Source organism: Pan paniscus, chromosome 4, assembly GCF_029289425.2.
Source record: "Pan paniscus chromosome 4, NHGRI_mPanPan1-v2.0_pri, whole genome shotgun sequence".
NCBI lineage: Eukaryota > Metazoa > Chordata > Mammalia > Primates > Hominidae > Pan > Pan paniscus.
Genome location: NC_073253.2, coordinates 66,822,171 through 66,837,629, shown reverse-complemented (window position 1 = coordinate 66,837,629; position 15,459 = coordinate 66,822,171). Strand labels below are relative to the sequence as shown.

The 15,459-nt window shown below is 35.2% G+C and overlaps 2 protein-coding genes and 1 long non-coding RNA gene across 4 annotated transcripts in view; 1 reads left to right on the top strand and 2 right to left on the bottom strand.

The window, feature by feature from the left end:
* Positions 1 to 15,459, top strand: part of LOC117980300 (uncharacterized) — a 33,019-nt gene that overhangs the window by 3,521 nt on the left and 14,039 nt on the right. Inside the window, exon 2 of the long non-coding RNA XR_010112198.1 lies at positions 601 to 699. This is a non-coding gene — a long non-coding RNA (uncharacterized LOC117980300). The remainder of the gene's footprint in view (positions 1 to 600; positions 700 to 15,459) is intronic.
* The window catches only part of C4H5orf34 (chromosome 4 C5orf34 homolog), a 34,153-nt gene that overhangs the window by 5,044 nt on the left and 13,650 nt on the right, over positions 1 to 15,459 (bottom strand). For both annotated transcript variants that reach the window (XM_003811002.4, XM_008963353.5), the window contains 7 exons: positions 14,945 to 15,068; positions 7,062 to 7,153; positions 6,095 to 6,164; positions 5,276 to 5,446; positions 4,771 to 4,865; positions 3,191 to 3,289; positions 465 to 505 (listed from right to left, as the gene is read on the bottom strand). In XM_003811002.4, the coding sequence (XP_003811050.2) occupies positions 465 to 505; positions 3,191 to 3,289; positions 4,771 to 4,865; positions 5,276 to 5,446; positions 6,095 to 6,164; positions 7,062 to 7,153; positions 14,945 to 15,068 (692 nt within the window). The remainder of the gene's footprint in view (positions 1 to 464; positions 506 to 3,190; positions 3,290 to 4,770; positions 4,866 to 5,275; positions 5,447 to 6,094; positions 6,165 to 7,061; positions 7,154 to 14,944; positions 15,069 to 15,459) is intronic.
* LOC103784877 (elongation factor 1-alpha 1) lies at positions 7,331 to 9,145 on the bottom strand. Its single transcript, XM_055113987.2, is given in 2 exon segments — positions 7,331 to 8,266; positions 8,268 to 9,145. Coding segments are annotated over 2 exon segments (1,386 nt in total). The 5' UTR covers positions 9,012 to 9,145; the 3' UTR covers positions 7,331 to 7,624.

Sequence of the window (15,459 nt, the reverse complement as noted above, 5' to 3'; positions counted from 1 at the left end):
CTGTGTAGTGTCTATTTTTAATTTAAAAAGATTTAGAGTGAAAAACCTGTTCGCTACAGAACTAACTTATTTGAATAAGATTAGAGAAAAACCACAAGAGAAAACGAATTTAGATGAATTGGGTGAGAATGTACAGAATGAAATATTTCATTTAAAAAAAGAGGTCTTAACAGTTATAATTTTATTATATAATTATGTAAGTGAAAAAGTCTCCAAAGGAGACCTTAACCCTAATTAACTGTTCTTTGCCCAATTTAAACTCAAAGAAAAGTATAAATGTTAACATGCTATATCTTCTATGGACAAGATCCATCTTAAATTACAATCTTAGGTATTTGCTGACTCAATAAAGGTTAGCAATATATTAAGTATAGATTAATATTCACAAAGTACTGAAGTCATGAATTAAGCCTAGAATGAAAGAGAGTAATTATGTAGCACAGTGCATTCTGTTTAAAGGATACAGTTAAACTTCTGTATCTTTTCAAGTTCAGAAGCAACAGACCTGTCCAAGGAAAAAGAAAAAATTCATTGAGTTGTCTGATTCTTTTGTATTCATGATATTTCAAATAAGCATACCTGACTTTTTTTTTTCATTAGAATTTTAAACAGAAGAACGCAGAAGAATTCTCTTTATGTTACCTTCATTTAGCAACAAATCAACTTGACTCAACTGATACTTACTGAGTGCCTTTAAAGGTAAGTGAATAAAAGTCTACCCCTTGTAAATCCACTTCAAGGAATTTGTAATCAAATATTGATGTTTGAGGATAATGGGCCTTCCTGTTACTTCTTAGTACTAACCTAGCTTACACTCTACTTTCCTCCCTAAAGTTTACGCAAACTTTAAAAACCTATTAAAATCCCATTCCTTCTGTGAAAGAACTGCTCTCTCCTTCCTTGAATTCCTATAGCATATTAATTAATCACATACATATTTGTAATATCTTCTCTTGAACTATTTAACTTCCTGCTCTTCCTACCTAGATTGTTTCTCTCAGAAGAAAGGATTTTTTATTTTTCTGTACTTGTGCATATATTAAGACTTCATTTATATGGAACTCTTTGGGAATGGATGGTATGGGAGATCCAAGTTTTTAAATAGTTGAATTACGTGTCAAAACAACTATTTTTTATTAAATTCCTTCTGGAATAGACTACCTACTTATTTCATTGTTTTTTTAAGCACAGAGGGTTAACATGATGAACATTAGCTCTTATACCATGTTCTACAGAAAGATAGTGGGACAACTCGTATGGAGTAGAGGGCTAATATATACATCTCCAGCAGAACCCCTAAGTGTGTGTTCTTTATCCTTTTTCTTATCAAGTTAGAATGAAATATGAGCAATGGCATACAACTACAAACTGTAACTTGACTAGCTCTCTGCAAAATTAATGAAGATATTAGTCTAAAATATTCAAGTCACTAGAAAAATCTTCACAGTTCGTAGTAGGGTGTGTGACTTGTCTGCTTTATTGGCTTTACTACAACAGATCACATGCACCTCCCTGTCAGCTTGTACTCTTTCCCTTGTACTCCAGCCTATGGATGGAGAATGAAAAGAAATATTTCATAATTTTAAACACCTGTGGCAAAGAACTTGGATACAACTTACCCCAACAACCAGCTGATTGTTCATTATTGCAAAATATCTTTTTTTTTTTTAAACCCGACACATTTTTCTGGATGTAAGAAACAATACAACCTTTATTGTTATTGCTCTCATAATGAACGAACTTTTTATGAAACATGTACTATTTGTTGACTAAAAAGTTGAATTAATAAGCTAATAATGGAGGGTGTGGCGGAAAAAAAATACTAGAATACAACTTAGGTAGCTTTTTATTGTACAATCTTGTTTCTTCCTTCAACCTACCCTCTTTGATAAGAAAAACCGAAGTGGAGATACCTAAGGCTTTATAGGGGGAATGGAGCTACTCCTCAATTTCTTTATCTTGCCTCTGCTGTTCCTAGTTGCTTTCACCTTTAGCTACTATCACCAATCTCTACTTACAGTTTTTAGTGTGTATTGACAGCCTCTTCTCAGCTTTCAAATAAAAAGGCTGATGATATTTTACAAACTGCCACCTAAGCAATGGTGAAGTGACGGTTTTATAGACAAGCACAATTTTCCTTCCATCACAATTGTTTTTTGCTAGTTACTTTAGCAACTTTTCTGCTTCCAAACAGGCTACAGCTAAAGGATGAGGGATCTGCAAAGCTGGATCCTTAAGCTACCTGAGATATTCAAATAACGCTTACTGATATGATTTGATTTGTTCTAAGAAAGGGCTTAGGAAAAGGTAACAAAAATTGGCTTAATGTTTACATTTTGTTTCACTACACTATGTTAGGTCACCTCACAAAACTTACTTAGAAAGCTTCCCAAATTGTTCCTGGTATCCCTGTCTTCCCACATATTCAGGTTAGACTCTCAGTGACACTAATCTTCTAATGACCTTTCTTCCTATCATTTTTCCATTTAGGACTTTCTAATTCCATCAGGTCTGAACTCCTATTTATTATAAGATCCATTCCTAGCCCTCAAAACTCATACTATATACTAATAGATAGCATATGTTCCATAAAAACTATCTTCTATCTCCACAGGCTAAAATATCCTTTTTACTTCTGCCCTTATTTCCTCCCTAAAATGTCTTATATTTTCACAGAAAGTTCCCTTGAAGCCCAGTTCTAGTACCCTGCACACTGAAAAGCACACAGGAGGGACTAAAATACTTGCTTTATTTGATCTGCCAGTTAATTTGGGGGAAGTAACTAATATGACAGAAATTGTTTAAAAATCAATGTTTTCTGAAAGCTTATGTTATTAAACCTTTTATTTCCTTCAACATTACTAAAAATTTAAGAATCCCCTTTAAATTTTTCCATAAAGTTTTCAGGATGAATTTGTCACATAAAAAGAGCCACTCATTTTCATGTTAAGTTTTCAATGCAAGGTTTTCTTACCTTTAGGTAAAATAGAATATGATGAAATGTAATAAATTAGATGTCTGATTAGAAATTATTTTCAAGCTTAAGCTATCAAAAATACTTTAGGAGTTAAACATATTCAAAACTAAGAAAGTTTTTTTGGGGAAAAAAGTCTCAGTTTACTGTTTGACATTTTAATTTTTTTTAAAGTATTAGCTCTTCTAAACAGATTTAAGTTTAAAAGAAAAATACCAATTTTCTTGGAGAACAGAAGATGATGAATGAGTGGGTATCTCTCTGGGACTAGTCTGGGTCAGTCTCCTGCACCATGATGTTACTGTTGTCACATACCTAAAGTGAATACATTAAAAGAAATACTTGAAAAATGAACTTGAATACATTATAAAATTATAAACAAATGTAAAAATAAGACAATTTGGGAAAAAAGGATAAAGAAAAAATGTTAAAGTGAAGCATTTACTGGGCAATTCTCAAAATATTTTTCACTGGTCATAGAAAAGCCAAGTTTTTTCCATTATTCATCAAGAATAAAATGATTTACTTATATTTGTGATTAATACAAGTGACATTTAAGAATCAAAATAAAGGCGATATTTGGATTTCATTTAAAGTTCAATTTTAAATGTTCTAATTCTTTTAGTTTTTCAAAGTAAAATGCGTTTAAGTTTTATCAAAAAATATCGACACAAAATAAGACTGACTGAGCATTTGCTTACTAAAATTTAAACCAAAAAACATCTGCTAATGCATATACACATATGCTTGTATGCATATGTATAATTATATGTAACTTACTACATATCTAAAACAAGTATCAAGTTTAATAAAGTGAATGATCTGAAATGATTGGCTGAATCAATAGAAATGTTTGCTAAAGAAACTATCTTTTTTGAGGCAAATCATTAATAGCAATGAATGAGCACTTAGACTGAAACACAATAAAACCCAACAGAAAAATACATTCAAGAGGTAACAAAAAGCTATTATTTTGTGAATATTCTCAAGTAAAATCACTAAAATGTGAAGACTATCACAAGAATTACTGTAATAAATTAGATAAACCAAAAGAAAAAAAATTCATAAAAAGCTGAAGAATCTTCCCCATTTTAAGATAATCATTGGGTAATTTTATCCACTTTATAGAAATATACACAATTTTAGTTATTTGTGGTTGCAAACCTTATTTCAAATTGGCTAGAGGATTAGTTAATTGTTAACACAGCTGACCATATCCAACCTCCACAGCAAATCAGTATGTCTATAACACATTTCATTTTGAAAAGTTACTTGAATACAAATGAAATGATTAAAGCTGACCTGAAGGCCGGGCATGGTGGCTCATGCCTGTAATCTCAGCACTTTGGGAGGCCAAGGTGGGCAGATCACCTGAGGTCGGGAGTTCAAGACAAGCCTGACCAACATGGAGAAACCCCATCTCTACTAAAAATACAAAAATTAGCCGGGCATGGTGGCACATGCCTGTAATCCCAGCTACTCGGGAGGCTGAGGCAGGAGAATCGCTTGAACCCAGGAGGCGGAGGTTGTGGTGAGCCGAGATCGTGCCATTGTACTCCGGCCCAGGCCACAAGAGCAAAACTCTGTCTCAAAAAAAAAAAAAAAAAGCTGACTTGATCTATTTAGTTATGCTAAACACAAGTACAACTATCAACTCTGAAACGACTGAAATGCCTTCATTATTATCCACATGGAAAAACTAAAAATATATATAACACTTAAATAATGCTTATTGCTTATTCTCCGTTAGTTAAAAGTAAAACATAAAAATAATTTTTAAAATTGCTTTTCAGTACCTTTCATATGGTTCAGGGTGTTCAATTTGAATTAACTGCTCTTGTCCATCAGGAAAAGTTAACTTACACCAACCTAAGTTAAGACCTTGATTTACCTGAAGAAGTAGAAAGATAAGTTTTATCATTTTAGAACTGAAAAAAAGAACATAAACAACCTATTCTAACTTCATTAACTTAAAGAAATAAGTAGAGGAATCATTAAAGATGCAACAGTTTAAATGTTGTTTACATGAGATATGGGTGTTATTTAACCACCACTCATATAGGTAATTATCAAAGCAAATGAAAATACCAATCCCTTTCTCTATAATCAGTTATCTTTAGAAAAGTGACTATTTGTCAAATCATTCTGATTTTTGCTAGGAAATCCAAAGAGATCAGTAAAGCTTCTTGACAGATTTTATACTTCAAAAAATGAACTGAAATAGTGTGGTACTTTGTTTTCTTTGTTCTGTTTTCCACAGATTACCAATAAAAAATAGATCTAAGTCTGAAGTATACCCACCTGTCTCTTCTCAATAGGAGAGCTGAAATTCCAATTTAGGGTTAGAGTAATGCCATCTAAAAAGATAGCATGTACTTTGTCATCAGAGTAGGCAAGAAATCTTCCCACACTGGGTATGAGTGACTCTTTCAAAACCAAAGGCAGTATATTGCTATCATTTATCCCAGGTACCTAAAACCAAGTAAATAAAAATAGCAGGAAATAGAGTTATCTAAGAACAAGATTTAAATGAATATTAATGACTCTAGGGCAATTTTGGATACTTATTCAGAAGTCAAATATTATAAAATCCTTATATTTTAATTTTTCCAGAAGTGGATACCCAAGTCTTTTTTTCAAGCAGATTCAGTTCTAATATCTTTGTAAAGTCACTGTTCTGCTCTGAACTTTACATCCATTATAGACAAAAATTAGGAGCTTACAGGTTTGTAATTAAATGAATATAGATACAGAAATCAAAGTCTGAGAATCACTTCCTCCAAATCAGCATTAAGGAATTTATTTTTATGGTTATGAAAATATAGAACACTATAATATCATGGTTTATAATGACTAATAATTTTACATACTTCAAATCCAATCAGTTCCCCTATCCTTTCCTCTTCATGAAAAATAAGAACCATATACAATAAAACTATAACATAAAAGCCTGAACTTTCAGTGTTTGTCTACTAGGTAGGTATTTTTCTGAATAAACCAACATTAATGTTACAAGAATTTCTCACATGACTTAGAGGAAAACTGTTTGAACTCACAAGTATGGATACAAACAATAAAACAATTTAAAAATATCTTGCTTTTAAAATAATTTTAACATACCATTTTCCAGCAGCATATATGATAGTTATGGCTTAAAGAAAGTCTCATCTTCACACAATGTTGAAGAATTCTGTGAACACAAAAAATACTACTTAAACATTTGCAAATGACATTTTCCAATTCTAGCAACCCATTTTCACTGCCATACAACATTTTAGATGATCAGTAAATCATTTTCACTGAAATGTGTTGGGAACTCTTTTTTTCTCCAGAAATCCTTAAGCCCCTAGAAGGGAACTACTGTTGCTTCCCTTTGTGCTAATCTTACCTACTTAAGGCTATTCCTTTAATTTTTAGCAATGAAATGATTCCATGGACAGAATTTTCAGGAACTCCTTTTTTAAGAGGTGATAGATTCACACTGCCTGGAAAGTTTCACATAGCCTAAAAATGGTAGGGATGTGAATCAACTATCCCTAGGAAATCAAATTACAGAATATGCTTCTTCAAATCTATTTTGGAAATTGCTTGTACATAAATTTATAAAAAGAAACAACAGTCCACTTGCATTCTTCTGGGTGTCATAGATTGAGAGAATTTTAAAAACATATGAACCAAAGAACCAATCTATGCTTTATCATTAGTATATTTTCAGAAATCTATTACTCTGAAGATAATAAAGAAGTATAAAAATTTTAAATGTAACATCAAATCTCCAACTTGATTTCAAGGAACAATAATGATGCCACACTTATGCAAAGAAAGGGCACTTACTTCCTCTCAGCACTTGCTCACCATATATGGATATTTCTCCATATTTAAATTATAAAGCCAGAAGTAATCTTAATAAATGACACAAAAATTACCTTATTTTATAAATTATGACACCAAAAAAGTTGACAAATTTTACTGAAGGCATATATTTCCATTGTACCTGCCAATTCTTAATCTTATCCTTAATCACAAGAAAATGTGCCAAGATGTTTAGACACATAACATTTGATTCAATTGAATGGGAAGAACTTACCTTGTTGCCTGTTTAATTAGAGAACCGACAGAGAATGGACTTCCCGGTCTATCTGGAGGAAGGTTATTTACTGAGTAAGTTTTCTCTTCTCTCTGAAAATTAGTTAAAATGAAAAATTTCATTAATAATACATTTTGGCCTTTATTACTTAGCTGTTTTTCCTTGAAATATGTTTTTACAATAGTGACAAGACGAGTAGTTATTTTAACAAAATAAAGCCCACAAAATCATGGTATTTTATGATGCTTTTTCATTTTCCCATTTTTTTTTTCTCATTAAACTTTTTTAACGGGTCTCAAAATTCTGTGACAAATTTTTGGTCAAGTTGTTTCCATTAAAAAGTACTGATTTTAAAAACTAATAACTTAAAACTGCCACATGCAAAAAAGAAAACCAAAGTGGTCCACAAAACATTCTCCTTTCCTTCTGAAGGTTTTACGATGCATTGTTATCATTAACCAGTCTTTCACTACTAAACTTAAATGGCCAATTGAAACAAACAGTTCTGAGACCGTTCTTCCACCACTGATTAAGAGTGGGGTGGCAGCTATTAGGGATAATATTCATTTAGCCTTCTGAGCTGTCTGGGCAGACTTGGTGACCTTGCCACCTCCAGCAGCCTTCTTGTCCACTGCTTTGATGACACCCACCGCAACTGTCTGTCTCATATCATGAACAGTAAAATGACCCAAAGGTGGATAGTCTGAGAAGCGCTCAACAATGGGCTTGCCAGGAACCATATCAACAATGGCAGCATCACCAGACTTCAAGAATTTAGGGCCATCTTCCAGCTTTTTACCAGAACTGCGATCAATCTTTTCCTTCAGCTCAGCAAACTTGCATGCAATGTGAGCCGCGTGGCAATCCAATATAGGGGCATAGCCAGTGCTTATTTGGCCTGGATGGTTCAGGATAATTACCTGAGCAGTGAAGTCAGCTGTTTCCATTGGTGGGTCGTTTTTGCTGTCACCAGCAACGTTGCCACGACGAACATCCTTGACAGACACATTCTTGACATTGAAGCCCACATTGTCCCCAGGAAGAGCTTCACTCAAAGCTTCATGGTGCATTTCGACAGATTTTACTTTTGTTGTAACGTTGACTGGAGCAAAGGTGACCACCACACCGGGTTTGAGAACACCAGTCTCCACTCGGCCAACAGGAACAGTACCAATACCACCAATTTTGTAGACATCCTGGAGAGGGGAGGCGCAAGGGCTTGTCAGTTGGATGAGTTGGTGGTAGGATGCAGTCCAGAGCCTCAAGCAGCATGGTGCCGCTGGCATTGCCATCCTTACGGGTGGCTTTCCATCCTTTGAGCCAAGGCATGTTAGCACTTGGCTCCAGCATGTTGTCACCATTCCAACCAGAAATTGGCACAAATGCTACTGTGTCAGGGTTGTAACCAATTTTCTTAATGTAAGTGCTGACTTCCTTAACAATTTCCTCTTCTCTCTTCTGGCTGTAGGGTGGCTCAGTGGAATCCATTTTGTTAACACCAACAATTAGTTGTTTCACACCCAGTGTGTAAGCCAGAAGGGCATGCTCTCGAGTCTGCCCATTCTTGGAGATACCAGTTTCAAATTCACCAACACCAGCAGCAACCATCAGGACAGCACAGTCAGCCTGAGATGTCCCTGTAATCATGTTTTTGATGAAGTCTCTGTGTCCTGGGGCATCAATGATAGTCACATAGTACTTGCTGGTCTCAAATTTCCACAAGGAGATATCAATGGTGATACCACGTTCACGCTCAGCTTTCAGTTTATGCAAGACCCAGGCATACTTGAAGGAGTCCTTTCCCATCTCAGCAGCCTCCTTCTCAAATTTTTCAATGGTTCTTTTGTCGATGCCACCACATTTGTAGATCAGATGGCCAGTAGTGGTGGACTTGCCCGAATTTACGTGTCCAATGATGACAATGTTGATATGAGTCTTTTCCTTTCCCATTTTGGCTTTTAGGGGTAGTTTTCACAACACCTGTGTTCTGGTGGCAAACCCATTGTGGGAAAAAAAAGCCATTTTCCCATTTTTAAAAAATATAGAATTACTCCTATTCATTCAAAAGTTTTTTTTAATAGGTTTTTTTTTTTTTTTTTTTTTTTTTTTGGAGACAGGGTTTTACTCTGTTGCCCAGGGCTGGAGTACAGTGGCGCAATTACAGCTCACTGCAGCCTCTGTGGCTCAAGGAGTCTTCCCACCTCAGCCTCCCAAGTAGCCAGGACCACAGGCACATGCCACCATACCGGGCTAATTTTTTAAGTTTTTTGTAGAGGCGAGGTCTTACTATATTACCCAGATTAGTCTCAAACTCCTGGGCTCAAGGGATCCCAAAGTGCTGAGATTACAGGCATGAGCCACTGTGCCTGGCCCAAAAGTTACATTCTAATAACTTATAACTTATTGTGCAATTTAAATATTAGCTACATTTACATTAACATGGTAACCAAACTAATTTTCCTACACATTAGCAGGAAATTTATCATGAGCCACCCCTTTCCCTTAAGACAAAAAGAAATGGATATATAGATTTAAAAAAACTATTTTAATTGAATGAATATACCATTTTGCTACATTAATGGAAGAAATACTGCTACAGTTTGTGGAAGAAAAAATTATTTACAGGCGGAGGTTACTGAAATTTGAAAAAAATTGTTCTTTTAAAATTCTTTCTGAGTTTCCTCCTCCTCAGACTTGCTAGTGTTTCCCAGCACTCTGTCTCCAGCCTTCTCTTCTGACTTCTTGATTTCTTTTTAGATAATACTAAAAGGGTCCAAAGCTGTGTTCACATTAAATATCATAATAGCAACAGCTAACATTTGTGGAGCAGATACTATGTACTAGGCACTACCCTACTCACTTTACATGGATTATCTCATTTATTCCTCAAAATAATTCTGAGATAACTATTAATGCTTGTTTTTCAGATGAGAAAACTGAGACTGAGGGCTAAGAAACAGTGGAGATCTGATTTAAACCACCAAGAGAGTGCAGCTCATACTCTTTACCATTAGGGGAAGAAGAGGGGCTTCGAAGTCAGACAGATGTGGATTCAAATCACAAGTCTGCCTCTTACCAACTATAATGATGGGCAGGCTATACAACCTTTTGTAAGCCTCAGTGCCTGCAGCCTGTGAAATGGGGATACTGCCTACCATCCAGACTTATCTGAGGATTAATGATATAATATACATATGAAGTTCCTGGGACAGAATTTAGCATATAATAGGTACCAAACAAAAGTCTTTGTCCTTTTATCTTGGTCTACAGACCTGACTATCTAAATCTCTATTGGGCTTCTCTTTTGGCTATGAAAACAGACACCTCAACATCACCATGTTAAAACTGGAATTAGCGTCATTTCAAAATTTGCACTTTCACTTTCTCTACGCTGTATTTACCTTTGGTATGTCATTTATCACGTTGTTCCCTCTACCTAGAACTCAGTTCCCTCCTCCAGCACCTCCCTTTGCCTGGCTAACACCTGTTTTTCCTTCCGTCTCAGGGAAGCCATTGCAGAGGTCTCATAGACTAGGAGAAATCCCCTAGTTATGTCCACAAGCACAGTTCCCTCTAATCCTGCCTCTTGGTCTTAATTACAACTTCAATTTAATAGTTTTTTACTTAATGTCTGTTTTCCCTGTTAGAATGCAGCTCCATGAAGGAAGGGGCTGTGTCTGTTTTGCTCATGTCTGTATCATTATCATTTATTAGCACAGTGCTTAGCACATGGGAAGCACTCAAAATACCATATTTTAATTATTTATGTCTTTCTCTACTGGATATTGAGTTCCCTCTGGGTTCTTATTTCCAAGACCCTATTTCATCAACTCTAAAATGCTCATTTTTCACAATTTAACCTCTCTGAAATCTGGATCCATCTTAAAATTAAGAGTGTCTTATAATCTATTAGGCAGGTGGGGTTGAGATATAGTTGAATTTTAATAATCTCAAATCCTTAATTGACATCTCATGGTAGGCGCAAAAGAAAAAAAAGCCATCATCAAAAAAATTTAGATTTGATAAAAATTTTGGTTTCACACAGTACCGGGCACCACCATTCATTGATTAATAATTTGGCATCCCTTTCAACTCCTTCCTCATCCTCAGCGTCCAGTCAGCAATCAGTTCTGTCTCCTTAATATTCCTTCTCATTTTTCCTACCACTGCCTGGCCTTCACTTGAACTACTATACATGTCTTCTCACTGGTTCTACAGCTTCAAGTTTTACCTCTTCCCCACCCAGTTCATCTTCCTCTGAAATAATCTAACAAAAATCTGATGTCACTTCCCTACTTGAAATCCTTCAATGGTTCCCCAAATGCAGTGAGGTTACTCATGCTCCATTTGTGAGCTGGCCATCTTAGTGATCTGGCTTCTTCTCTGGACATTTCCCCCAGCATCCCATCTATGTTTTGGCCTACCAAACTACAACATTTTCACTTCCTTCAACACTCCACACTCGCCCCAGGCTCTTGTGTCCAGTTAGGTGCCATTTATAAACTGTGCTAAGAAGCAGCAATAATAATGTGTTGAATAAGATAGGGCTTAACTCTAGTGTAGCTGATAAAGAACATACATCATTAAGAAAATGTCACCCAATATTCAGTGCTTTGAAGAAAAAACATGAGGATGTCATGATAGGGAGTGTCTTGGGTAGCTTCTTTAATTTGAATAGTCAGGAAAAGCGTCTGTGAGGAGATGACATTTAGATAGAAATCTGAGTGACAAGAAGCCAGCCATGCAAAGAATTGAGAAAGTAAATTGTTCCCTTAGCTATATGCTCCTCCTACCTCCATCTGTCTTTTGTACAACTCCTCCTTTGGAATTATAGATCCTAGCTTAGCCAAGTTTTCCTTCAGGAGTTGTTTCTGGAGCCTCAAACACTGGGTCTGGTGCCCTTTCTTATGTGGTCCCAAAGCACCAAGTTCTTATCTCTATGGAAGTACTTACACTGTGAGTACTTGTCAATCTTTCCTATTTCAATTTTTAATTACACAATAAATAATACATTATGTTTTTGTTAAAAAAAGTTCAAAAAGTATGAAAATTGAGTCCTCTCAGACTTCTCCTCCCTCACAAAATCCCACACTCTTTCCCAAACATAGCTACTTCAGTGTGTATTTGCCCAGGATCCTTTCTTGTGCTTGTGCATGTGTATTACAGAAAGTACTATATAGGTATGGGTTTATTTTTTGTTCTTTACACAAAAGATATCATTGTACGTGTTCTAACGCAAGTTTCTTTATTCACTCAACAACCCGATCTTTGAGATCTTCCAGAATCTATTACTGTATGCATCGACATCTACCTCATTCTTTTCAACTACTGTACACCATTCCCATAATTTGATAATTACAACTTATTTCACCATTTCCCTATTAATGAACATTTATTTAGGTTGCTTCTGATTTTTTGCTGCTACAAATAATGCCACAAAACACAACCTTGGCCGTGCTTCTTTGAACACATGTGCAAATATTTTTCTAGGCTAGATACTGAGAAGCAGAATTTCTCATCAATTTCATTTGATGTTATCAAATTGTCCTTTAAGAAAGCCAAACCAATTAACACTTCAACCAACACTATGAAAGCACCACTTTTCCCACACCCTTCCCAGCAGATGTCATCAGTCTTTTTAGTTATTGGCAATTTGGTAAGGGAAAAATGTTATGTCATTTATATTTTAATTTGCATTTCCCTGATGCAAGTAGTAAAGTTTAATATGTTTTCAAATATTATGACTTTTTAATTTACATTATCTTTTCTATGGCTAAATCCATTTTTACCCTTTGCCCATTTTTCTATTAGGGTATTTTGGTTTTTTGGTCTATTACTGATTTATAGTGTGGAATATCTTCTGGGCCTTTGCTTATCTTTTTAACATAAATTCTAAAATTTTCTTTTAATTAAAAAAATTTTTTTGAGACAGAGTCTTGCTCTGTCTCCTAGACTGGTGTGCGGCGGTGTGATCTTGGCTCACTGCAACCTCTACCTCCCAGGTTCAAGCGATTCTCATGCCTCAGTCTCCCAAGTAGCTGGGATTACACACAAGCACCACCATGCCTGGCTAATTTTTGTATTTTCAGTAGAGACGAGGTTTTGCCATGTTGGCTGGGCTTGTCTCGAACTCCTGGCCTCATGTGATCCACCAGCCTTGGCCTCCCAAAGTGCTGTGATTACAGGCATAAGCCACTGTGCCCAGCCTAAATATTTATAATTTAACGTAAGTTTGAAGATTTCAAGCTTGTCAAACTTTTCTTTTATGCCTTCTGGTTTTCTGTATTCTACTTAAGAAGGCCTCCTTTACCCAGAGATTTTAAACATTGTTCTTCTATATTTTCTTCTAACACTTATAAAGTTTGGTTTCTTACATTTAGCTCTTTAATTCATCTGAAATTTATTTTGGAGTCTGGGTTAAAGTAAGGAGCAAACAACTTTATCCCCAAAAGAGGGTCAATTGTTTCTAAACCTTTGCACTAAAACAGACAGAGAAAGGTGAAGGTGTTGCACACAAAGGTTGGAGAGTGAAGCCCAAGGCAGTCCACCACAAATGTGTTCTAACCCAAAAGCTCATGCTTCTACTCCATGATATATTTGCTTTAGTATAAAAATTATCACCCCCTCCCACAACAGCTTTGAGTAAAATTGAAGCTCCAGGAAGACACACTCCTTTTATCTTGCAATTTTGCAAACCCTCTGATATATAGCAGTCAGCAACATGACTATGCATACCTACTCTATTTGCTTGCTCACTTGATTGTCTGATGCACTATATACACACACATACACACATATATACATATACATGTTACTGGGCATGCTTGTATCTCATTTGCTTGTTTGCCTGTCTAACTGAACACAAGACTGTGAACTCTTGAGGGCAGGAACTCTTCTTCATCTTCATCCTTGTCAGTGCTTACCAGAATGCCTGCCAAAGAGTTACTGTTCAATTAATATTTATTTACTAAATATTTTCCTAGAAATAGGCCCCAGTTGGGAATCTGTTCCAATATATACTAAAGTATTTATGAAGAAAACAATATTTGGTTGGGATTTACTTAAAAATAAACAGGGAGTGGAGGGAGAAGCAGGAAGTATAAATGAACAAGATGGGTGATGGGTACATAGGGGTCCATTATATTTGTCTACTTTTGTATATGTTTGAAATTTCCATAGTTAAAAAAATCTCAATTTTTAACTCTATTCCCTAGGGATTCTGATAATCTGATTAGTATTTAAATACTCCACTCTGTAATGAAGAGAGAAAACATACTTATTTTGTTCTAGCATGCAAAGTAGTGTGATACTATAGTGATTGCTGTGAAATGGTGGATGTCAAATATCAGAGGGGCAATAAGCAAATTAAAACTCATTAACAAAATATTGACATTATTAAGACTATGGGCTGGTAATTATACCATGTTATGTTTCACTGTTTTCAGCAACAGAGAACAATCTTATTCAACTGTCTAGTTGTACATAAAGATTTAGAAGTTAAGAGGTGCTTCAAATACACAATTACATGGTGGGGAAAAAAGAATGTGCTTTTGCTTTTTAATGTACAAATATTAATTCAAAGTAGTGTATTAACTCAAAGTCCTGGTTTCAGCATTTTCCACCAATAAAGTCTATGACAAAAGAAAGTTTCTGATTTAAACATGAACTGCTTAGGCAAATGGAGATAGCAGGTGAAAATACAGTAAAAATAAGGTGGTTAATAATTACTGTACCAATGCTGGCAGTAAGATTATATTAATACTCCAGACTGGGGAGTAGGAAGCAATGTTATATAATGACCAAATTTCCCATATATATTTGGAATTATTTAGAAAGAGCTATACAGCAAAGCTCTTCTTGAGTTGAGTTCATTGTTGGCTTACCTTTTCTGATCCTTCTTGAATGGAATAATAAGTAAAATAGTTCCCAAAATAAGCCCCTTCTGATTTGAAAACAGATCCATCCCCAGAATAAATCTCTATTGAGTTCATATTTTGATGGGTAAGTCTAAGAAAGAGAAATAACCATTAAAATTTTTTTTCCACTTGAGATTAAAACATGCATGAAGATAGTCATCAAAAAACAGTAACAACAAAATCTAAGCAAAACAACACAGTCTTTTTGCCTGTCCAGTGAAGCAGATAATTTCATATTCTGAACCCAACCAGCTAAATTAACTCTTTCACAAAAAGATAAATAGAATTGGCTTATGCATTTATTTCAACAACTAAACTAAGAACTTCTGGAATTCAGGCATCTTGTCTTATCATCTTCTTGATATCCCCACTGCTAATCACAAGGCTGGCATATAAGGGTCACCAAAGCAATGTCTATTGCATACGTGTTAAATACAACATTTCCAGAACCTGAAAATAAATAGATTAATGAAACTAGTGGA